Source organism: Camponotus floridanus, unplaced genomic scaffold, assembly GCF_003227725.1.
Source record: "Camponotus floridanus strain SB8 unplaced genomic scaffold, Cflo_v7.5 scaffold3, whole genome shotgun sequence".
Classification (NCBI taxonomy): domain Eukaryota; kingdom Metazoa; phylum Arthropoda; class Insecta; order Hymenoptera; family Formicidae; genus Camponotus; species Camponotus floridanus.
The window spans coordinates 3,425,644-3,450,779 of NW_020229436.1; the positions used below are offsets into that span (position 1 = coordinate 3,425,644).

Genomic DNA, 25,136 nt, shown 5'->3' on the forward strand with positions numbered 1-25,136 from the left:
ATTCTTAGAAAATAAAATTTCAAAATTAAATAAAGTTTATGAAATTACAAATAAGATTCATAACATGAATTTGAGTTTTATTAAAATTAAATTGAACTATTACAGATTTTAATTTTTAACAAAAATATATTTTCTTTATTTATCACAGGCTCTTTAAAAAATTACAACGTTTCGCTTTCCAAGACACAATATGCAAATTAATGGTGAGACAGAAAACAATGAATATCAATTATATTGCGATCAGAAGAAAAAACGATCTTGTGCAACTTCACGTGGAATAAATGTAAGATGTAAGAATAGAATACACGTGTGAGACTTTCGGAAGATTCTTTGCATTTTAAACGTCGATTTACTCTTTTCGAGAGCTCTTCGAAAACGAGCACGAGTAGTCAAAGTCGTCGGTTTAGCTCGTTACAACTCGTTGAATACAATATAATGGAGATCAAGCAGGTTTTCCTGAAAACGCGCGCCGAGTTTGGCAAGCAGTGCTTCTTCGATGTGTATGGCCCGAACGTGGACGTGGAGATCAGACCAGATCCCGATGCTATGGCCAATTACATTAGGAGGACACACTGCAACGTCGGCGTGCAACACACCAAAAAGCTTGCGTTGCACGAGGTTAAAATTACGAGATACGCTATTGATATAAATAATAAAAGTGCAACTTGTTTTTAATAAATCTCTGATTATCTAATGAGAAAATCTGTATTTTTTGAAAAATTTACATATAAATATACAATACAAATAAGCTTTTGTATCGTGCAAAATGTATATGCAAAACGATTTCAAAAGGGTTATAATTATTTGCTTTTCTTTACGAGATTTTAAGTGTAAATGACAATAGCTCTAGCACAGCGTCAGATTCGATGTAAAGGGAGAACCAACTCCGGAGCTTGTCGCAGCCGCAGTTCTAGAACTCCACTAATGTATTCAAAAATCAGCTGCGTTTTACTTTAACGGAACTAGACGCAACTTGCGGTAAAACTGGCGTCAGGCTGACGCGCCTGACGGCGCAGCATCTGTGAGAGTTCGCTGTCTGATGCCGCAAGCGTGCAACTTACTACGAAACTGCAACGTGGAAAGACGATACCTCATGTGAATTTCACGCGCGTAATCGTTTTTCTGCTTGTTTTATAACGAGGCAACACGTGTCGAAGGCAGACATCCCTTGAAGAGCAATAACAATTTTACATCTCGCATTTCATATTTTATGTATCAGAACGTTTGCGTGACATTCTACAACCATTAGGCACCTGTAAAATGAATTTATTAACGCTAGAAAGATTTACGAGATCTCATAAATTCTATGATATAGAGAAAAAGATATATATTTGTACGGAAATTGCGTAAAAATATATAATTTATTTTTTAGATTTATCAAAGAGAAAATTATATATTTCTATTTATATTTTATTTTCTCGTATCACACGTAAATTAATTTTTTTGTAAAACAATCATCTCCCTCGATAACGATTTACAAATTAATTTATATTCTATATTTTTATATTTATTATTAAAATGAAGAACGTATAAAAATGATGAAAATGTAATCATCGTGAACAAATAATCGCATTCAACAAATATTTGAATTTACTTTATCATTCATATATTATGATTTTGTTATATTATATGCAAGTGTACATATAATGCAGAGCAAGTTTAGATAATAAAATTATCTAAACTGTAAGCTTAGGATCCGGCGATCAGCGCTATGGAATTCTATGCTAACGTTTCAACAATCATTTCTCTGAAATTCCAGGCTCAGACCGTCGGAGCCCAGACAAAGAGCAGCGGAATGTTTCACTTCGAGGGTGGTTGGCCGAAGGAAATCAATCCGAAGGACGAGGAAGCTACAGCGAGATTCCGCAGACGAGTCGAGAAGGACGAAGATTGGGCACCGAAATTACGCAACTTATTCCAAGTACGGTGTCTCTCTCATAATGGATTATCGTCAATTTCTATTCTCCACCAATAAAAATATCTTGGAAAACTGATTTAATCAGACTCCTGGGTGGAGAAATAATTTTCTCGATCGATTACGCGATTGACACAATGTCATCCTTCGTTTAAGCAAATACAATCACGTTGTTTTCTTTCTTCTAGCAAATGGAACATAATATCCTCCAGAATGGCGCACTTAACATATACGAACACTATTTTGACGATATGGTTCCCACAGAATTAGTGAAACCTCGTAAACTTAGGTAAAAACTATATCTTATTTATGATAAGTGAGTTTTACATACAATTTACATATTATAAACTGATCTTTCTTTATTTCTCCGGGGAATACACGAATTAAAACTATTAACACAAAAAATAATAATGAATAATGCAGCGAGAAGTTTGAAATATTCATGTTGGAAGATTTTTGGCGAAATATCATAGTCGTGATGAATATCAGAGAATTCAATCGTCTTTAGTTAAAGGGGAGAGAATCGTTTTTATTATCATACGATATCGGCAGCATGCTCGCAACTTCGTGACTCCAACTGGACAATTTTAAAATGTATATATTCGCGGGGGACAAGAACGACTACGTTGGTTCGGCCATCAAAAGATTTAAAATTTAAACCCGGCCTGAGCCTGAAGGTATCTGAACATATGTTCGGATTCCGGAATCGTAGTGAACGTGAATTATGCATTCTGCCGCTAAATTTGCTCTTTCCTCCCTTTTAAACTAACCATTTTTTGCGTGAAAATTGCGAACGGTTGTTCTGAATTATTTAGTTACTTAATGAAAAGAAGCGAGTAAGGTTCTGTTGCTGAAAAAAATACATTTAAATACACATACGTATATAAAACAATACAGTATTTAAATTTAATACGAGATTTAAAATTGTTGCGATGAAAATTGAAGCGTGAGATAAAAAGAAAAACATATAATACAGAAAATTTAATATCCAATATAATGGATTTGATAATAATATTTATCGAATACTGTACTAATATTATGAAAACATTCATATATTTTAAAAAGTTTATCTCTCTCATCAAGTTACAGACACTTCTCGTATTATTTTCGATATACTAAGACACACTTCACACACATACGTTTTCATATTGTTTCATATTATCTGAACAATACGATTCGAGAGTTTGAGAGACATTTTAAAATTATGTCTATTAAAGATATATGGCAGGATTTTATTTCAGAACAGTGAATGTCTATGAGGATCCGCAAACACCAATGCGACGAGTGAATAATATTTCTTGGTCGCCAGACTCTGGTAGTAAAATGGTAGTCTCGTATTGCTTCTTTGGAATTGAGCCAGATTACAGTAACATTGCGTATATCTGGCAGATTGGTAAGTAGAAAAAGCGCGGAAAAGCCCTGATTACATTTAAACGCTGAGCTTGATCACGGTTGCACAGTATCCGCGATAAGTTTCCGTCCTGAATCCGCATTAATGTTTTTTAGTAATTGTTATTTTTTATAGCATGCAAAAGAATTTCTTCCTAATAAATCTCTTTCGTTCCAAAAAAAGAAGAACAATTTTTCCAATTTAAAGAATGCTTTTTTCGACAAATGTCTCATTAATCGTAATATAATTTATTTAGAATTTTATTTAGAATGTTGAGAATTATTTTATAAAAAAGTGACTTGAATTTTTCCAGAAAAAATATATCTTGTCGATATAATGTAAAATAAATTAAAGTACAGAGTATTTATATATTATTATTGAGTAAAAATAAATTGTCGGATACGTTATAGGCCTTTCATATGAGAAAAATAGATGTTCATTTTCCGAAAGTATGGTTTCAGATTGGAAAATTCCATGCGAAATTCAATTTCATTCAATCGAGTATGCAATACCTTCCTAGTCAATTCTTTCCATACAACCTTCATTCAACATTCGATAGAACGTTGATTGGTCGAACAACAACGCATTGTTACCGATCTGTTAAAGTATAATATATAACAAAAAATACAATATTTTCTCCGTATGTTAAAAATCATATATTAATTAAATAAATATAATCATCTTATATTTATATAATTAATAAAAAACTAATTAAAAAATTCACACGAAATATAAATCGAGCAAAAAATACAATAACAAAAAATAACAAAAAATACAATATTTTCTCCATATGTTAAAAATCATATCAATTATATAAATATAATCATCTTATATTTATATAATTAATAAAAAACTAATTAAAAAATTCACACGAAATATAAATCGAGCAATCAGCCAATATAACACTCCTATCGTGTATAAAAATGGAATGCAATTATACTTTATTTACGTCTCTAATGGTTTGAAAAACCACATTTCGCAGATTAATATTTTAATGTTTCGAAAATAACAGTAATAGTGTTTTTATACATATTTGTACGACCGACAACGTTAAAACGGATTTCGTAAAAAAAAACATACAGACAACCCTAACAAACCCTGGATGTCGCTTGAGGCTCCATCCGCCACCGTAGTCAACGAGTTTAATCCTCGGGATCCTTCTGTACTTGCCAGCGGCCTGATGTCAGGTCAAGTTTGCAGCTGGGACATCAGAACTGGTACTTCTCCGGTTCAAATGTCTCATCGTCAATTCAGTCATAGGTAATCTCGACACGAACATGTCTAGTCGTGCGCGACGTCGGAACTTTGGATTTCATAATTCAGTGCTCAGAGTCCTGTTCTTGGTCGCTCGAAAATGTGTTTCGAGTTTGCGGTCATGCGCGACAAGATGATGAATGAATAAAAATGTTGTCTCTACGCTACGTTTCCGACTTCAATTAAGTTTTATTTCGTTTTTACGCAACGTTCATCATGTCGCGTGGTTCTTCTTTTAAAATAGAACGATTGAGTTGTCCGCAAACGTGACGAAGACTAATTAAAATTTTCCCGTTTACACAATTGTATAATTAATTTATGAGATACACATGTTCAATACATAATCCTTCCTCTTCAAAGGGATTTCACGACAGTTATAAAGTGGATCGCCACGAAGAGTAATACAGAGTTCTTCTCGGGCTCTTCGGACGGTCGTGCCATGTGGTGGGATACCAGAAAGTTGCGAAGACCAACCGAAATTCTCATGTTCGATCTCCAAGTGCCAAACGAGCCGGATATGGATCGGGCGATCGGTGTCGTGTCAGCCGACTACGAACCCAGTGTGGGTATGAAGTTTATGTTTGGGTTGGAAAACGGTGTCGTGATCAGCGGTTCAAAAAGGGCGAGAACTCCAGCCGAAAAACTGGCTCTCAGATTCAACGCCCATTATGGTCCAGTTCTTTCCGTCGATCGCAGTAAGTTTAATCCCAAGATCTTTTTGACAGTCGGCGACTGCACAGCTCGCCTCTGGGCGGAGGATACCAAGGACGACAGTCTTGTATCGACGAGGTATTTTTCTTTTATTTGAGACGAGATAATCGGAAAAAATATTTAACCTACAAAAATAGCAACGGAATTTGATATAAACACCTTCATGAAAAAATTAATGTTGTAGCTTAAAGAATAGAGTCTATTGAAAATGATCGTATTTGGCTAAAATGATTCTTTTAAATCGAGAATATTGATTCCTGTGAATATATAAAATTAACATGTGTTAGAATTGTACATCTATTAGTGCAATAAATAGATAATTGTGAACCTGGAATTTTTATCTCACACAATTAATTCTTAATTTTGAGATTCATAAAAGAGGATCCCGTTTGTGGTTGCTGGAATAAAACAAGACATTCGATATTTTATGTGGCGACACGTATCGGTGTGCTAACTGTGTGGGATCTTCTGATGGGTTTGCACGATCCAATCTTGACGATGAAACTTTGCGAGCAAAAATTAACTGCTGTCGCATCACACGAAACGGGAGCTTTACTGGCCGTCGGAAATTCCGCTGGCAATGTTTACCTTGTCGAGTCGACGGAAGCATTATATACGTTCGATAAAAATGAAAGGAACGATCTTACGTCGGTGAGTGATGGACGGTTTATCTTTTTGCAAATATGTAACATAATATCAGTTTGCGAGAAATGAAACAAGCAACACATGGATAGACATTCGAAAATCTGTAATGATATTACGAGATATATTGTTATTTCGTATTATTAGTAAAATAAAAATGTGACGAAATTAAATACGAATATTATACCGAATTTATATATATTATAAGAAAATTAAATAATACAAATACATATATTTAAAAAATGTATATAATAAAAAAAATACTAAAACACATAAAATGATAAAACATATTTGCTAGAAAAGGCATAAAATAAACGCAATGTTCATTAGACTTTTCCGAATTTGATGCCAGTATCTGGAGAGATGTTCTCATTTCGTGAAGGCAATAGAGACACGGTTGAAAGAAATAAAATTGGCGAGAACTGCCATAGAAGAAGCAGAAGCCATGGTTAATTTAAAAGATAAAAAAAAGGATAAACGGTTAAATGATCGCGATAAACGAAAAACGCAGGAAAAATTAAAGGATCCTCGCGAGAAGAGAATTATATCCAAGAAAAAACTTAAGGATGAATTTCCTGAACTTCAAGAAGATGAAGACAGATTCTTTGAGATTGTCAAGAAGGTAATAATATCAAATTAATCGTCCAGAAATCCTGCATTTTTTGATAAAAATTTTTCATTGCTCAGAAATTATATTTATTTCTCTTTAATAATACTCAAATATTTGTACTAATATAAATGTGTTCAAAAGTCATGTATCTTTTAAACATATTTAATTTTACTTAGTCTTTGTTTTACATTTTCATAATTTAATAAAATTTCTAATATATCTCTCTTAGTCAGCTAGCTGCTATATATTAATAAACTTTTGTAATATTTCATCATTTTTTCACTCTTCGATGTAATTTTTTTACTGTGATTTTAGCATGTTGTCACATGCGAGATACTACTAAATAATAATTATTTTCGAGGAAATTTAATTCCGTGAAATATAAATTTCTCATGCAAATTATATTTTATATATAAACTCTATATTATAATAATATTATTCCAAATAATTAATTAAATATCTAAGTGTTAAATCAATTGTTACTTATAAACAATTTATTTAACATTTTTTATTAAAAAATTATGATTAACAAAAATAAATAAAATTTTATTTGTTATTTGTTACTTTATTATTTCATCTATCATTTTTTCGCAATCCGTAGGAGAAACAAAAATATATAGAGAATGACGATCCAGATTTTTCATCCGTAAAACTAGCGCGATCCGTAAAGAAAATTGTCAGTCGAAAGATCGAAAAAAATTCACATTTGGTACAAGAAGCAAAAGAGATCGAGACGAAAATACCGCCTAAGAAAATATTTAAGGAAGATCGAGAAAAATATTTAAAGAAGACCGAAATCGCAGAGATTCCTGTAACGGAAGCAATACAAGATGTTGAAGAACAGAAAGCAATAGCGGAAGCGATCGTGGAAGCTCCTATAGAGGAAATTAGCAAGCGAAAACGCAGAAAGAAACTACGAAAGAGACCGAAGAGAAGGCTTGTCGCCTTCAGATTGCCGAGGCCATGCAAAATCGGCATTTGCAAACCTGACATTTGCTGCCGCAGAACTACGTTCCGAAAATTAAAAATTAGGTATTGGGACATATTTTTATAAATATAAAAGTATTTAAAAAATCTTTTAATTTGCGCTAAGTTTCATTATGTTAGTCGATTTATATACAAAGTAACTCAATCTCTTTTAGTTATTCTCTACTTTAATTTAAATTTGAATATTAATATATATGATATCAAAATATATTAATAACTCTGATAAATTGCTCTTTATTAATTTCATATTTATTTAATAGTAATGTAAAAAAATATTTTTTAATTATATTACATTTTCGTTGCAATTTTATTCTTTAACAAAAAATTAGCGCGTTTCATGTTCACATTTGATGTTCGATAAACTAGTTGAAATAGATAAAACGTTAGTGGCTTTTAAGATTTCCTGACATTGCCAAAAATCAGATGACGCTTCAATTTTATTTCAACCCAACTGTCGATTCTCTTTCAACTTTAAAATCCATGAGAAAAGCACATATTGAATCGCCAATGTTAGATCCACAGATCGAGCAATCGAAGGTCATGAGAAATGGGGCGAAGCAAGAACGTCGATAAAAAGTAAGGAAAAAATAAGGCAGAAGAGAAGAAAATCCTGGACGAAGCTGCTACGTCTTCATAAGTGCAAAGAGTTAACTAAAAAATACGATAAAGGAAGAATTTCTCTCCAAGAGACGATGCCGACGCCCGAAGAACTAGCCATCACGGTGGAAGATGTGAAGAGAGCTAAAAGAGAGATCCAGGAAGCCAGCAGAGCAAGAACGAAAATAAGAAAACCCGCCAAGAAAACTTGGAAAAGCTAGTTAGTTACAACCCTAAATTTTTCGGAATTAGACTTCGATCGATTTGACTTCAGAATTTTATTTACAGAATTTCATTTCTTCGTTGAATTATGTTGAAAGCTCTTCCTTATCTCTTATCTTTTAAAAAATATCATTCTTTATGCGTATATAAAGTTAATCGATGAGTTATCGAAAGTAAGAAAATAGTTTATACAAAATTATTTCGATTAGCTATCATAATATCGATTTGAAATGACATCAGCTTTGAATCATAATAGAATCAATATATTTACATGAATGATACAATTCAAGCTCAAAAATTATTATAATATACCGCGTGACTTTCTCATCATCTCAAAAATATTCAAATTTCTGATATCCTATCCGACATATTCCGATAATTTTTTATCATAATATTTCGCACAGCGTTATGATTGCGGAAGCATCTCAAGATACAAGGGGATCGGAAAAGGACGTGAGGGACAAAACGATCACGAAGCGTTTTCTTGCAGCGAAAAAAGTGAGAAAGGTGCGTCGCATGTCCGTCACGGTAGATCCTTGCGTTCCTTGGAAACCGCCCTCGCTTACGAAAGATCTGCAGACATTCCTTGGAGGTCCTCTACCGGAATCGATCGAGAAAGAGACACCGAGCATGGTTTGCTCGGAGGAAATCGAAATTTCTCGCAGTGGACTCTATCCGCGTATTTCCGACTTCCATTCTGTCGAGTAATGTTGCGTTTCTATTCTTTTTAATATCAGCACCACAAGGTTTCCTTTGAGAAGCTTGAAAAAATTGCTTCTCTTTAATTATATAAGAAATACCGATATTATTGTAAAGAATAGTGTGTTCGCTTTTCCGCTTTTATTAAAAGTTCCATTTATTATTTTGTGATAAATAAGAAAGAGAGAGACTCTGGGTAAATTGTAAATATCCAATTCAAATTATATATTTGATGCAATATAAATAATCACATTTATTATTATATAAATAATGACGATTTTTATATAAATAATGACGCGAGGATTTATTGTTGTACTAGTTTCAGCGATAAATATCTACGCGGATATTATAATTTATCGTATCATATTTGTTGTAATCCGGATTCAGCTTTGCATTTTTTATCTTCTTTTAAGTAAATTACATCGTCGGTAGTGGAATACTTCGATATTCTGCGAATTTACGTGAAAACCCGATTTAATCCCATTCACCCGCGGCTACACGTGATTCGTATTATCGTGAATCGAAAGGGAACGACGGGAAATCCTCCTGGGTATTTAGAAATCCGGGATGATAAATTCGCGACAGGAAGAGATAACATTCGAAGCTCGATTCCGGTCCGGATAGACTGGAGCAAGACGACATATCCGGTAGGACACAATGTCCAGCTCGACTTCCGCCATTCCAACGGGATCTTATTCTCATACACACATGCACACCCAGAACAAGAACGATGTATGCAAAAGGATTTTTCGCACGACGAAAAGTTAAGCGAAATCGCGCCTCCTTCACCGACAATGTTCTTATTGCGGAACTTTGGTGCGTTTTAACATAAGTTGAAATGAAAGTTTTCTCTCGCGCGCAATTTTAGTCCCGTCAAAGAGAAACGAAACCGGCTATTCGAAAAGAGATATATATAAGCAAGCTGTGTAACTTTTCCCTAATCTATGAGTTCTTGGACGCATTCAAAAGCGCGCGCTTTCTTAGCAAAAGTTTATATAGATAACATTGCCTCTCTTTCTTGAAATCTTTTTATTATGTAACGAATCTTTTTACGATCTTTTTATTATATAAGGAATCTTCTTCGCGATTTCTTATTCTCGTATTCATAGAAATAAAGTCACTCTAATTCACTCGTTGTTTCGCTAATGATGAAGAAAAGTATTATGGTTGCCTTAAGACTGCTATTCAAGAACTAGCTGACGTCTGGAAAGAAAAATTAAAAGGAAGTTTTATCAGTTGATTCAGACAAGAGTAATGCCCAGATTTTCTGGTATTTGCAGAAAAATAATTGTTTTTATTTGGCAAATTTTATGTATTTTTTTCGCGATTTATAACGAGCTGAACACGATTGTAATCCGAATCATTTCTGAATATCCAAGCGTTTAATTATAGCTATACGATACATTTAATGACCATCACGAATAATATCATAACTGCTATTATCATATTTCATATTAATTAAAATTATCAAGTAGCCATTCAATTGCAAAACATAAATTAATTAATATCGAGCTCAAAGGCTTTTATTTAATTTAATTTTCTATTATAAATAATCTGTATTTTTCAAAGAAAGAGAGAGAGGGAGAGAGAGAGAGAGAGAAAAAAAAGAGAGGGTGTTTATTACATTTTACGAATATTTCGCGATTTATATATTATATAATACAATCTTCGGATATCACGCAATAAATATATCACACGTGTATTGTATATCGTATAAATTAAACTCGCGCAAAACGGAAATAATTTTCCCTCGAAAATTTCTTCGCGCGTTGTTGCTTGTATCATTGCAATTTACACAAAGCTTGGAGTTTATAAATCAAGATTGTCGCGAACTTAAGAGCTGCGCGAACAAGATGCAGTTTGATAGAAATATTTCAGGATGCCAGCGCGACAAACATCGCATATTGCGACGAATTATTCACGTTGCAATTTCCAAGCGAAAATCCCTGTGGCGCACAAGCACCACCCGACGTGACGCCAATCGGACGTCCCTATTTGTCGTCGAAGGGGCAGGAATTCCGAAAAGGATGTCACATAGGGAAGTCGCGAATAAGAAGCGAATAGATGTGTGAACTTGGAGCCGCGAAATCCCTGGCAAAGTTCCAGGTTACATTTCATGGATAGAACCAGCCGCGACATAATCTCATGCCAATAATGTCACAGCACGCGATTATATTATAAATACGCAGTAATTATATCAATGTTACGCATTCACGCAACGGTTCGTGTAATTAAGGAATTTAAGATAGAACAAGCGGTAAAATAATCGAAGCAGAAAAATGACTATTTATTAATAGTGAAAATAATATTTTTCATTTTTAAATTTAAAGACAAATGTTGTTAATGACAAAGTTAGTAAATGCAATTACTAGTACGTGACACTTTTACACCCAATGCGTACACATATTTGCACAATCATCACGTGGCACGATCGTAAATTATTCGACATTGCGATTTAATAACACATTAATTAATCGCGAGGTACGTTTCCGACATATTACGATACTATTACATTCTAATTATCGAGATAATTGAGTTACTTTAGCAGCGTAGGATCATAAAATAAATTTGAACTGACAGAAAGAGACAGAGAGAGAGAGAGAGAGAGAAAGAGAGAAAGAAGGAGAGAGTCAGACATAGGATCATAAATCATATTTGACTTGACAGAGTGATTAGATCGATTTCATTATTCTGCTAATTTAATTATTAATTAATATAAATGATAAAACTAAAATTTGAAGACGTGCAATTATGGTTAAATTTTAATTTGATTTAACGTATTCTTAGCAGGTCGAATAAAAATTAATAAATTTGAAATATCTTGAAAAATATAGATAAAATTGTAGACTATACATTTTAAATTTGCGACTGCCTGCAAACGCAATTAAAATTGCAACTATAAAATTGCTACACTGCAGAATTAATTTCCCGATAATGGCATTATTGCGACTCAATAAAATATTGCTCGTATTTTGAAATTCTTCGATGGCTTATCAGTTTCCGATAAATATGCGCGAATGATCGTCTATAGGGGCTTTTTCATCCTCTAATTATTGCTCTCGGACGCGTGTAAAATTAAACACCCGCTACCGTGGTAAAATTTATCGGACCACAATAAATAATGAGCGCGCCTAATGCCAGTAACAAATGTACACCCGTTAAATCAGCTTCTAGGATTAATTGGGAAATCGGCCGATGTAACTCGTGGGTATCGTTTGGTCTGCGGCCAATGCACGATAGGTGCTATAGGTAGAACGAAACAATCGATTATTTTAATATCGCAGCACTGTATGTTACCAACTCCGTCGGGATTTGAAACAATTGCATTGTAACTCGGTCTACAAGCGTACGGATGAGCCGACGTGCGCGAGAGCGAACGAACAAGCAAGTAAATATATTTTGTAAGAATGAAAATGTTTACATTGGAATAACAAATTAGATAGTAAATTAGAATAAATGTAAATGACATAATAAATTAGAAAATATAGTCTCCTGCAGAAAAATAAAAAATATTTTGCAATAAGACGTTAACAAATTTTATTAGTAATAAAGAAAATACTTATTTTTGTGAACAATTCTGATAATGTATAATTATTTTTCGCGATTAATCTGTGATTCGCTTTCGAAAATTCAAATCAGGAAATTAAAAAATCTCAAAATTCAGAGAGAGAAAAAAAACTCTCGAAAAATAGATAAAATATCACAAGAATAGAATTAAAACATGAAACAAAATAAAATTTTAAGAATTACGATTTCATATATTTTATAAATGTTGCAATTCCTATAATTTTTAGAAAATTTCTAGAATTTCTTTAAATCTAAAGATTTAAATATCAAAAATCTCTAATCTCTTAAAAATCAAGAATATAATTAAGCAATAAATAAAAACTCAAAACATTACAATTTTAAGTAGTTTAATTTGTTATATGTTACCTAATGTTATCTTGACTATTTTATTTCATTAAAGCGAAATGTTAAACGCATATAACATTAAGTAAAATTAAAGCTGGCTTTGGTAGGATCATCTGACAGCCAGTGGCGTTTACTCGTCAGCCTTTGACTCGTCAGTGTCACTCAGCAATTAATCTAGTTTAGCTATTGCGTTTATTAATTAATTTAAAAACAGTGAAAATTCATTAGACGTTGTTTGTTATCTCGATAACAGTAAGACGTGAATATAAATGTATTAGAAGCAACTTTCCATAAGCTGGCTTTGGTAGGATCATCTGATAGCCGGTGGCGGTAGCCTTTGACTCGTCAGTGTCACTCAGCAATTAATCTAATTTAGCTATTGCTTTTATTTTTAATTAATTTAAAAACAGTGAAAATTCATTAGACATTGTCTGTTATCTCGATAACAGTAAGACGTGAATATAAATGTATTAGAAGCAACTTTTCATAAGAGTTTAAATTCAGCAAAAAAATCATTTTATTCTCATTCTACCAATTTAATTTATAGACGTATTACTGCTGAAGATACTAGTCCTTGTTATAATCTGTATATTTAATGATAAGGGGATTATGAAAGGGGGATATTCTCAATGAAAACTCTCATATAATAAAAGCATCATGTTGAATTAAATTGTACAATTTATATTCGTAAGTCTGCTATTTCTTTTTAAAATAATCATAGAAAATTATTATAAAATTAAATGAGATATGAAACCTCATGTGCAATCACAAGTAATAAAATAGTATAAATGAATTGATCGAAACCATTTTCTATTAATATTCGATATAATTTATTTAAAATTAATAAGTAAAATTTAATGAGAAGAATGATGCAATGAAAAAATATTTGTCAAAAGTTCTCGTCATCAATATAAAGCTGCACTTTTAGTTTTCATATCTAATCAAGGTTTCGCACACAGAGAAGTATTTTATTAAAAATGATATACATTCTTCTTCCATTTTTTTTTCATCATCTAGCGAATTTCATAATCGATTTTAAATCGATATCGAGCGTCATACTTGAACTTAACAACACAACGCTTCTTCCACGTAGACACACAATTTGCATAATATCCTGTACGGGATTTTTCATCGTTCACGGCATGTTTATAGGTCCAAGTGATTCACTTAAGCAAAACACTTAGGTCAGCACTTAGAATAATTTTCCTCGGCAGGTATGGGAAAGCAGGAGGATGGGATAAATGCGGCACGGCGTAATGTCCTTCTTGCACGATCACGTCGCTAAAAGATCAGTATGCTAGCAAAACGATCTTTTTCACGAAAGCTTGTTTTACGTGGCAAATGAGTCTGGCTTATTCTGTAATATTTCTGATGAATAAAACAATGCGTTCGTTATAGAATTCGTAACTATATAAAAAAATGCATTATAATTATAAAAGTTACGAAATAAATCTGCTAATATTGAGATTTGATATAGGATATAGGATATAATATAGGATATTATATAATCTTCGAGTCTAAATTTTGTATGTCGACTAAATAATAAGTTTGAGGAATTTAATTAGTTAAATTCACATTGAGAGAGAATTGTGTAATTAATTTAGTTTAATAAATTCATAAAAGTATCGAAATGCTAATTCTAACTGCTCAATTACACAGTAACTTAGTTTACAATTTATTATACGTGCGTGTGTTTGTCATATGTGTAATTGGATATTACTATTAAATTATGCATATTTCTTTAAATAAGGACCAAAAGCTGAAGTGTCTTTACAATTTGCATAAAACGCGCGTGCTTGTTTCGCGCAAAAGCTATTATATTTCGGAAATTATGTAAATTGTGCACAAGAGAGGCTAAGATCTAGAACGCGACGTTAATATAAAATCGATTATGGTTCACCCGATATTTCTCGTGATATCGTAGAAAGTGTCGCAGGTGGAAAAAAGTGGCATCTGCATATCATTTCTGCGGTATGCGAGTTTCTGTAGTTTCATGCATGTGCCATATTATTTTCTTGCCGACGCGATTAGAGGGATCGATAAATATTTTTCTACCTTTTTACTTGTATTTTTTGCAACAATGCAATATCTTGTTGCTAAATTAAAAAATTTATCTTAATTGTGCTTGTATTTATAATTTTCTCTAGATTACAATATTAGAAATAAATCATATATCCTTGTACATGTCGTAATTTAGAAAAAAATTACTTCATCGGAATAATTTCGTGTCATGGTAAAGAATATACGAGAGCCGCCTTTTTATATGAAAAATTAATTGCGAAATGGCGAGAATTTCATATAACATGTAAATAAAGTACCAATGAATTCCGAGAAAATAATATTGGACACGTTTGTTAACAATCTATCGTTTATCCAGTAAAGTGATAACATTAGCGACTATCGTACAACGGTCGCACCTTTTTCATCGATTAACGCGAATGCATTTTGCACTGGAACTAATGGCATTCGATATTATCGCTCGTTTTCGCGGTAAATCGCAATTATCGTCGCGCGATATAGGTTTTGATACATGAATTAATTCTGCTGCGAAGAATAATTTTCTTATCATTTGTATCAACGCTTACTTTCATTTCGGCTTTTGTTACTCTCATTTTCATACTGAATGATGAATTTTCCTTCAATTTTTATTTCTTAATTACATTTATGAGCAGATTTCTGATTTTCACTGTAATAAATGAGAAATAAAGACATACAAATAATTGTTTTGTAATTTTATAATATATGTCATTTTAAATAATTTTCTAATCATATTTTATTATATTATTTCTTATGATATTACATGATATTATCGAAAAAGGAGAGGCAAAAATATTTTCCTATATAAAATATATTTGAAATTTACTTATCTACTATAGTTCCTCAAAATCGAGAATAACTCGATTGAACACGCGGATCGGAACAAAAGAGATGGAGTAATGAGATTTTCAGGATCGCCCAAAAAATTCTATGCCGTGACAACCGTGAGATTTATTGTCGTCGACAATGAGAGCCCAACTGCACTGTGAGAAGGAAATTCTACTAAAAGTACGAAAGTGGAACGCGAAGATAGGTAATTAAAAAGTCGATTTCGGTTATCATCCTCGCCGACGCTGTGGAAGAGTTGATAAGGATTGCTACCGTCCTCGAGGAAAACGGGCACGAAAGGAGAGACTGAGAGAACGATAGGATACGAATAAGAAGACAGTAAGACAGAACATTTCTTTCCTCTCTTTCTCTTAAAAGAAAAAGAGAAATAAACGGAATATATTTATCATGTACAAGTCAGCAACTATGATTTAAATATTTCCCTTAGCAGTTAAAAATAATCATTTTTGAAGCTTTTAAAGCGAAGAAGTTAGTTTGACAGAGATACGCTAACGATGCAAACGATAATATAACTTTCAGTTATATGTACGGTTGACATAATAAATGATTTATGTAACGATGGTGCGCGAGAGAGATGCGACAAGATACGTGCATTTAAATTGCAAATTCCTACATCCGCAGTTATACAAGCGGCAGATCGGAACTTAAAGTTGTTACGCCGAGTGTCCCAAGAGTCGTGCACGTCCTATCAACGAGAGATTCATTGGCGCATTTAAAATCAATCTTAAATCTGCCGGAACGAGATTGTGTAGATATTCGCGTCGCGCGTCATTTGCCTGGTTCGCAAAAATGTCGCTCACGTAGAATCAGATTTCATTCCCGCGGACGTTCCATCAGATTCAGCTCGCTCGCCAGTGCCAATTGAATGAAACGGGATTTCGACTCGCGCGAATAGTAACAAATCGACTAGTCATTTTTTCCTCCTCTCTTTCTCTCTCTCTCTCTCTCTCTCTCTCTCTCATACTTTTTATGTCTTCTTTTTTTTACTTTTTCCCCTGAAAATATGTCGAGCGAGTCAACTACATGCATAACTGTGTGTCGAGCGACACGCGAAACCGAATTCACATGCGCAAGGTAAGCGATTTTCGAGATCGTGGCCGTTGCAGCATCGCTCGGCCGGCACATGCATATCCGATGTCGCTTCACCTGCGTTAAAACACCGGTCAACTATGTATGCTATGTGTGAAACGAAGCGCGCGCAAATACTCGCAATGGAGTCCAAGTTATCGATACGCGATTATCCGAGATTATATGAAATTCGCGATAATTGCAGCGACGCGAATCGAATACAATCCGAATGTTAGTTCGCGTCGATTTATCGCGGAATTTGTTCTTTAATCCGTTTGCTTTTAACGGATTGTAGATGTTTCGCATGATTCTAGTAGTAACTGATAGCCAATTTAATATTTTACAAGCAATAAATAAAATTGAAACGCAGAAAAAAATGTACGTTGAATTTAGGCAAAAATCTTTCGACATGTTTCAAACGTGCAACGCAATGATCCAAAGTGCATCGTATTAATATTTCGTTGAGATTCACCTCTGCTCGGATATGCGTGCGAATAAATGTTAAATGCTACGGACGCGCTCTCGCAATTTTTTGCAAGAGAAATAACATTATTTCTATAGGGAATAAAGGTCCGTCGGTGGGCGTATTCGTGATATATAGATTGTCCTTGGTAAGTACGCAAAAATTTTCGCAATCGGCGATTGTTACAAAATTAAAAGGGCTTGGCAACCGGAGGTTTGAAATTAAACTTCTGCAGGAAATAATGTCCAAATCTATATTAAACATGAAACTAACTGAAAAATTCACCTTTCGTTTCGCATCGGAGATCTGTTGGATGCTCTCGTAAGTTCTCGTATTATTACGTTCTCGCTTTTACAATAAAGAACGCAATAAAGGACCTTAACTTGGTAAAAAAATCGATCATCGACAAAATAAAAAGTTCGTCGCGCTTGTCGAATAATGCACGTTATCGTTAAAAAAATACACGTTGACGAGCTAAAAGCGAAGATGTGTCGAACGGTAAATTGAATAAAATTTCTGTCGAGTCTTAAGCGAGGAACAATGTTCATCGCTTCGACGTAGATGGAATTGAGAAGAAGGACGTTTGACACGGCCCTTGTCACACTTGACTGAGACTAGACGAGCAAAGTGTCTTTCCTTTACCGAGCGCGGTGGCCGTTTCCATGTAAAGTGTCGTCCCTTTCTCTTAAAACAACTAGTGTCGTCCCGGACACCTCCACGTGACAGACAACGCGCAAGAACCACTTGTCAACCCCGACGCATGGCTCCCGCACCTACATCCAGAGCGCATGAAAAATGCAGTCTGGTATACAACATCGAAATCCCTCGGAAACTGCCTGAGCTTAGATGCTGTTCATCGAAAATTTACAAGAAACCTACCTCTCTGGAATAGCACGCGCTGTTAATTCATGGATATGAATAAAAGAAGCGACAAAAGCGGGAAAGGTAAAAAAAGAAATCGTCGTAATCAACAGAGGGCTCGGAGCATGTTACTCCACTCCGTGTGCGTAAGAATTTATTAAAAAAAAATATCTTTTTTTCGTTGTACCTACTCGCTAATATTTCTTCGCTCTTCCACGCTTTATTTCGGTTAACGTTCGCATTTATATTTTAATCCGCGTCTCGCCGCGCGCGAGAGGCCAGCGAGGGTAAACAAGCTGACTGCGACAAGCCGGTAAGCAACTATAATTCAAGTGCAGCCCGCGATGAAAAATCGAGCGAGGTACGTGGAGTCCGTGACTAGCATGTGGTGGCATCCCGTTCCTCGCCTTCATCGACTATAAAACGACCGTACATCCTTGTCAGCGACATATTCACTTTAGTCAAGACCGGGGATCTTGCCGCTGACAATGCTTTATGGAGCCGTGTAAAGCGCGGCGCTTTGCTGCCACCGCGCCGTGAACGAACGTCGTCGTCGCCTACGTCGGCTCATTGTTCGTGCCGAACACCGTAAACACGCGGCCGTAAAACCGGCCTAGGATTTACGAGTGCGAGGGTGTAATGCCGGAGGGCGCGAGCCGGCAATCGTCGTTTCCCCGCGATATTCTTCAACGTCGGCGTTTGCTTTCCTTGTCGCTCTACGCACCCCAATCATCTATTTACACTCTAAACACGGTATCGCTAAGATGGCGATACGAAACGCGCCATTTTTCAATGTCCATTGCTTTGATAAGGTGCTCGCTTTGAGTAATGCGGATAGACACACCCGCGATTGCTTCTATTTACGGTCTTCTTTAACACACGGCGTGAATTGAACACGTTTTCCTTTTCGAAGGAAAACGTGTTCAATTCACGTGTTAAATTTTTAAGCGGCAAGTAGATAATAGGATTTTGTGTACCTCCCGTTCATTAAAGATGCATCTTAAGAGAATTTTAAATTGAGTAAAAATAATATAAATGTAGCGTATAATTACAAAATAATTATAACATATAGAACAATATAAATATAGCATGAAAGACTGCAGCGTGCAGTGTGTTTAGCCACTTCATGATAACAAGCTTCATTGCATTTGCCACTAAACGCATTACGAGAGAAGAGACAGAGTTTCTAGTAGCAGGTCGAAATAACCACCCTCATGCGGCTTCGTTCACGCCCCAAGAACGACCGCGGTATTGTTAGAAATCGCCATTTATTTGCGATGCTATTATATAGCTGTCTTAATACAATTTTATAAATGGTGTTGGGTGTAGTATAAGCAAGAATGCATCGCGCAATTTCTATTCCAGGGAAAGAGACAATTTTTTGTAAAACCAATGGATGTGGGAAGATACGTTTCTGGCAATGACTTTCTAAACAGCTTCAGCTTTTTCATTGCATCTTTTTTTTTTATTTGATATACACATTTAGCGATACTCTTGCAACGATCCTTCATAGAGTGGTATCGTAAATAACACACAATACGTACATTTAAATATTTAAAAAGATTACTCTTGTATAAATAAAAAAATAAAGTTTTTAGCATGAAAAAAATAAATTTTTTTTTCGTAATAAATGCGCTAATTATAATATATCATGCTAAAAAGGATTGCTAAATTATTATTTAGTATACAAAATAGAATTGATATATGTTTGCGTAAAATGGATACGTGTTTCTGATAAGCTTGGTTAGTTACACTTGGTGTGGCTTACATTTCGGATAGCAAATTGCAGTTTACAATTTTGAGCACGTACCCGGAATTGGTGGCATTACACAAAGTCTGCTTGAACTATAATGAAAATGCACGTTAAAATTCAACTCTGCGCGTAATAGCCAAAATTACCATACAAGATTTAAAAAATGACCATTTTTGATTACGTGCGATAATTAACTTTTCATTAAGTGTGCCGATAATAAGCCTTAAGTGATTTCTATAAATAACTTAGCCATTTTTTTGCTTGTCGCTTAAAAATTATTTTTGTAAATCATTTCTCTTTTCGATAAATTATAAAACATTCATTAAATGAGATATCGTTTTATATCAAAATGTTGGGGAAACCACTTTTATATTTATTTACAGTTTTTTATTTAATTCCATGGAATTAAATAAATTATTCCACATTTTTAATGCCTTCGTTTTTTTCACTGAAGATTCGGAAGTCATTGCGAAAACTTCATCTGCGAAGTTCAACTATGTAAGACGAATACTAGCAACGTAAAAGACAAGTTTGACTACCTTTTACTCCATTTACTTCTTTAGAATGCGGGTCAATCGTAATGTATTCCTCACATTACCATAAGATTTGAAACCCACCTGCAACATAAAAGAAAATAAAATCTTAAATATATCGATTGCCGCAAGACACAAAAATGTATATTCGATAGCAATTTTTGGCATTATTTTAATAAAATATGATTAAAATACGATGATGAAGGCTCGTGTGACTAATGCATTATTATTACATTACTATTTTAAATGTGTGATAACATTAAAAACATTCTTAAATATTCAAATTTTTATCAAACTAATTGACTTAATCGCAATATCTTACCTATCAATTAAATTCTTTTTCGATATTATCGGAAATCTATTGCGATGAATTGATATTTCCAGAATTTTCTCCTCACTTTTGCAAAAAGAGAATCTTATTTTACATATTAGATTATCACAATGTATTTTTGGTGACAATTAATTTGCCGCGATATTTGTCCGTAACAAAAAACGACAAATTTTACTTAAACGCACTAATATCCTTTTTGCATTTTAATTTTTAAGCTTTTTATGCATTCAATTATTACATCAGTTGTAACAATGCTGTGTGATGCGGCGTTGCGTAATACATGTTCATTGAATATTCAATAGAAACCTTTTAGTGACTGTAAAAGCCAAAACACTGCATTTCTCACTTCAATTCTCGAGATAAATATCTTTTAAAATGCGCGTTTTTTTAAATATGCCGATAACATTTTTCCCACTTCCACATTTTTATATTTTTTTTTAAAGAGAGGCCTGAATTTCCCCTCGCAATGATAGTGCACTGACGGTTCACAACTAAACGTTATTGTTTTACAGAAGCTGCATGTTTACCTGCACTTTACATTAAACGTGCTCGGGCAAATATTATCCTGCTTTGAATATTTATGGGGACGGAAAGACCTCCACCGATTTTATTCGCATCGCGTTTGAAAAGAGCGATCTCCATTGAATATATTTTACGCGTATTTCATATACACATATTTAGTCCTCTACTTATATTTGTCACGACGAAATGTGAAACATTATTTTTAATTTCATGCTTTGGGTTATTTTTCAACGTTGTGATATTAATATAATGTATTCGCGCTGTTCAAAGACTTTTATTGACAAATATGTTGCTCTGCAATGATTTATATCACAAAATAAAAAGTTGTAATAAAATAATGAATATATGCTGTTATTAAATGAAGCTATTTTCATTATTATGTTGATTATATATTATACAAAATTATTGTGTACATTTTTAATTAGGAGTTGCGATATCAATCAATCGCACAACACAAACAAACTTGTTTGCGATTTAATTCGTAATATAATTCATAATATAATATTTTGCTCGAAAGCAGGATACTACAAATAAATTTGCTTTGCATATAAATCGGTATTAAATAATCATGCACGTCTATTTGGAAGAATAAACATCATGATCATATTTCCCATAGACTGACTTCGAAATGATATTAAGCAATTGCGCTCGAATTAATAAATAATTAGCGGAACAGCATGACAGATAGAAGTAGAAACTCACGCGCGACAATTTATGGAATAGATAATTTTGGGATTTGCGTACGAGTTATTACATTCTCATTAGCGTCGTGCACAAACTGTTCGGTGCTCGCGTTTGACTGATTAACAGTCGTCGATGTCGCAGCCATTGGCAATGGTTGTGATTAGTCGCGATTCATTTCCATAACGACGATAATGCACATGTACGGCTGAGTCAAGCCGATCTTTGTGTCCCAGCGTCGCTTCGATTAGTGTCCGGACGCGATAATGTAATGCACCCACGAATAATTAGCCGCAATCGCATGGCTAAACAAATAATATTGTTCAAGATAAACAAAATATCCGATTCAGAACAGGCATAGGCGATAATCGTCCCTTGCGAAAGGGGAGTGAAATTGGAAACGCCGCGTACGTCGCCGTGAATTACACGGACGCAGATGTAGTTCGTTGATTTAATCGAACCCATAATCAGATTGTCAGTTTATTTGTTAAATAAAATTACGTCTACTATTTGCGATGACCATGAATAACGTGTAATGACCACAAAATTTCTAAATAATAATCATATATCAATAAATAATAAATCAGATTAATTCTGATAACAAAAGAAACAAAAGAACAAAGTTAAAATTATTAAGAGGAAAATTAATTTTGCATTAAATTAATAATTAATAAACGTAATGTCGGCGACTTTTTCTCATGACTTTCTATTATAAAAGATTTTATTGTAATAATTTCATTTTATTTATTGTTCCATACGTAATATTAATTAAAAGCTGTTGATCGAAATAATAGTAGATAAGATTATGTTTCGTTTATTATAAACAATATTTTGAATAAATTATTCTAATTTTCTCTTCTTTATTAAATATTAAAATATATTATTTTGCTATAAGATATTTATATATTTACTATATTTTTAATTTTACAATATTATATGATATGATTTGTCGCAAAATATCGTATATGACGTATAATATATATTAAAGGATTTCAAGAAAACAAATTTAATGTGTCATATTTATTATACCTATGATAGATGATTTAATAAAATAATAGATTGCATTTTTTATACAAGTATTGAAAATATAACTATAGAAGCTTTTGTTGATAAAATCACGAACTGGGCTTTCACAAAATGATACCCCAGGATCCGTTCCGTTAATTTTGGCCCACGAAATTTCACGGGATTCCAACTCAAACAAACTTTGACATGGGACTCCCATTTCGCGCGCAGTCACGACGCTATATTACCTGCCTAACCGAAAGTAATAACGCCAACGTCGAAATTTTGTTACTGCAACGTAAGCGACGCACCGCAGAGGCCGCGTTATTCACAAGAGATCGCGTCAACCTGTCTCTATAAATGTATAAACTCTATATTGATTTCTCTGAATTACTAATTATTTATTTCTTTCACAACGCTTTTAACGGTATAATTTAATATAACGTGCAATTAATATTTGAATAATCGATAATTTAATTCTAGATATTTTGTTTGAAGAACGTGTTGCATTAATGCATTTGATATGTCAAAGAACGCGCCCTGTGTATGCGATACATAAATATGCGATATAACTGTAAACATACTAATTTACGGTGCTTTTAATTTCACTCCGTATTTTCCAGATATACAGAATTGCAATCTAAAGAGATTTATAAAATGCACGTTATTTACAAATTCAACGAATTTCGTAAATTAGAAATAAATAAAAACTATATTAAACAAATTTTAACAATTAAAAAAATTATTAAATAAAATTATTCATTTCTTTGTATTTCAATATTGGCGATTCGACAGCGTCATATCGTGCTGCGCCATGCATTAAAATCGTAATGTGCTATCACACTGTGTCGCATTACATTTACGAAGCGGCGTATCGAATTGCGCGAAAATTAAACGCGATCTCTCTGACAAAGGGAGAAGTGACACATGGCGGATACACACGTGCAACAATCGGCGCGCGGTTGTGTTACAAGCCGTGCAGAAGTAAAGGCCGACCCCGCCAACACAACCTTCGTCGGATGCTTGCTTCCATTTGGCGTATCTCCATTGTTCTTACACCACTCGTTACAATACGTCACAGCGCAAATTTGCAGTTGGGATGAATACTGGGGTGTGGATATCGCACAACCCGTAACAACGACAAGGGTCCGACAGTAATAAAAATACGAAGGGTATCTTTCCGACCTTTTTTTCCATCCCTGTGCTTCCTTATTTCGCCCTTCCGTTAATTTCCCCAAACGGGGGAAAGCTCAGAAAACTGAATCCCTTTTGCAATTTGTACGAATGGGTATAATGGTTGCTCATTTATGCCATTTAACGATAAAATTTATATCTTCTTGCGAGAAAAAATTCAGACAAGATCTGAAATAAAATTTGAATTGTATCGAAATAATAATATCGAGAGAAATAACATCTCTCTCTTTTTTTACATATTTTTTCAGCTATTAATTATTTTCTTCTATTAAGTTTATTAATTATACTACTTTTTTCTGTTTCTAGTATTTCTCTTTCAAGTCTTCGATTACCATTTATTCTTAAAATTCTTTTTTAAAACAATGTATTTATAGCAAGTAAAGCGTTCTTTTACCAATAAAGTGCTCAATTTTTAACTAATTGTAAGCCGATAATTGATCCATCGATAATTATTTCCGAGTATGATATAGTTCGATTCGAATTTATAACGTCACGATAATTAAAGTAAACGGTGGCGAAATATCAAGTTCTCTCCAAATACTTCATCTGATTTCTGCAAATGAGAATTACAAACTTAGCTCTTTAATTATAACTCGTAATTGTAGAACTTTCTATCATGTTTCTACTCCTTAGATAATTTGGACTCCCTAGACAATGATAAAATTGCCCGGTTGAGGAGATATGTCACTCGAAACCTACAGCTCACGTTCGAAAGTTTTTATAATGTTTTATTACATTTTTGTACATTTCGTTGCTTTAATAAATGATGCTTTTCCATATTTTATGTTTCCTAACTGTGTCAGCAGAAGCCACACAAAAAATCCATTTTATAATTTATATTTACAATTAAACATTTATGTTGCTATAAGCTATGTTTTACATTTTAGGTTTCGCATATTC

The 25,136-nt window shown here is 33.6% G+C and overlaps 2 protein-coding genes and 1 pseudogene across 2 annotated transcripts in view; 2 read left to right on the forward strand and 1 right to left on the reverse strand.

Moving 5' to 3' along the window:
- Window positions 1-25,136, reverse strand: part of LOC105254895 (furin-like protease 1) — a 211,154-nt gene that overhangs the window by 58,799 nt on the left and 127,219 nt on the right. The window lies entirely within an intron of this gene.
- On the forward strand, window positions 1,704-3,361 carry LOC112638417 (dynein intermediate chain 3, ciliary-like). Its single transcript, XM_025410085.1, has 3 exons — window positions 1,704-1,921; window positions 2,104-2,204; window positions 3,157-3,361. Exons 1-3 carry the CDS (start codon window positions 1,712-1,714, stop codon window positions 3,314-3,316), a joined length of 471 nt encoding a protein of 156 aa, XP_025265870.1. The 5' UTR covers window positions 1,704-1,711; the 3' UTR covers window positions 3,317-3,361.
- On the forward strand, window positions 4,415-9,036 carry LOC105254906 (annotated as a pseudogene).

Excerpts from the sequence above, each read along its gene's own strand:
- LOC112638417 (XM_025410085.1), top strand. The coding sequence starts at position 1,712 with ATGGAATTCTATGCTAACGTTTCAACAATCATTTCTCTGAAATTCCAG. Across the intron at positions 1,922-2,103 it reads AATTACGCAACTTATTCCAA|CAAATGGAACATAATATCCT; the intron begins GTACGGTGTCTC and ends TCTTTCTTCTAG. Across the intron at positions 2,205-3,156 it reads GTGAAACCTCGTAAACTTAG|AACAGTGAATGTCTATGAGG; the intron begins GTAAAAACTATA and ends ATTTTATTTCAG.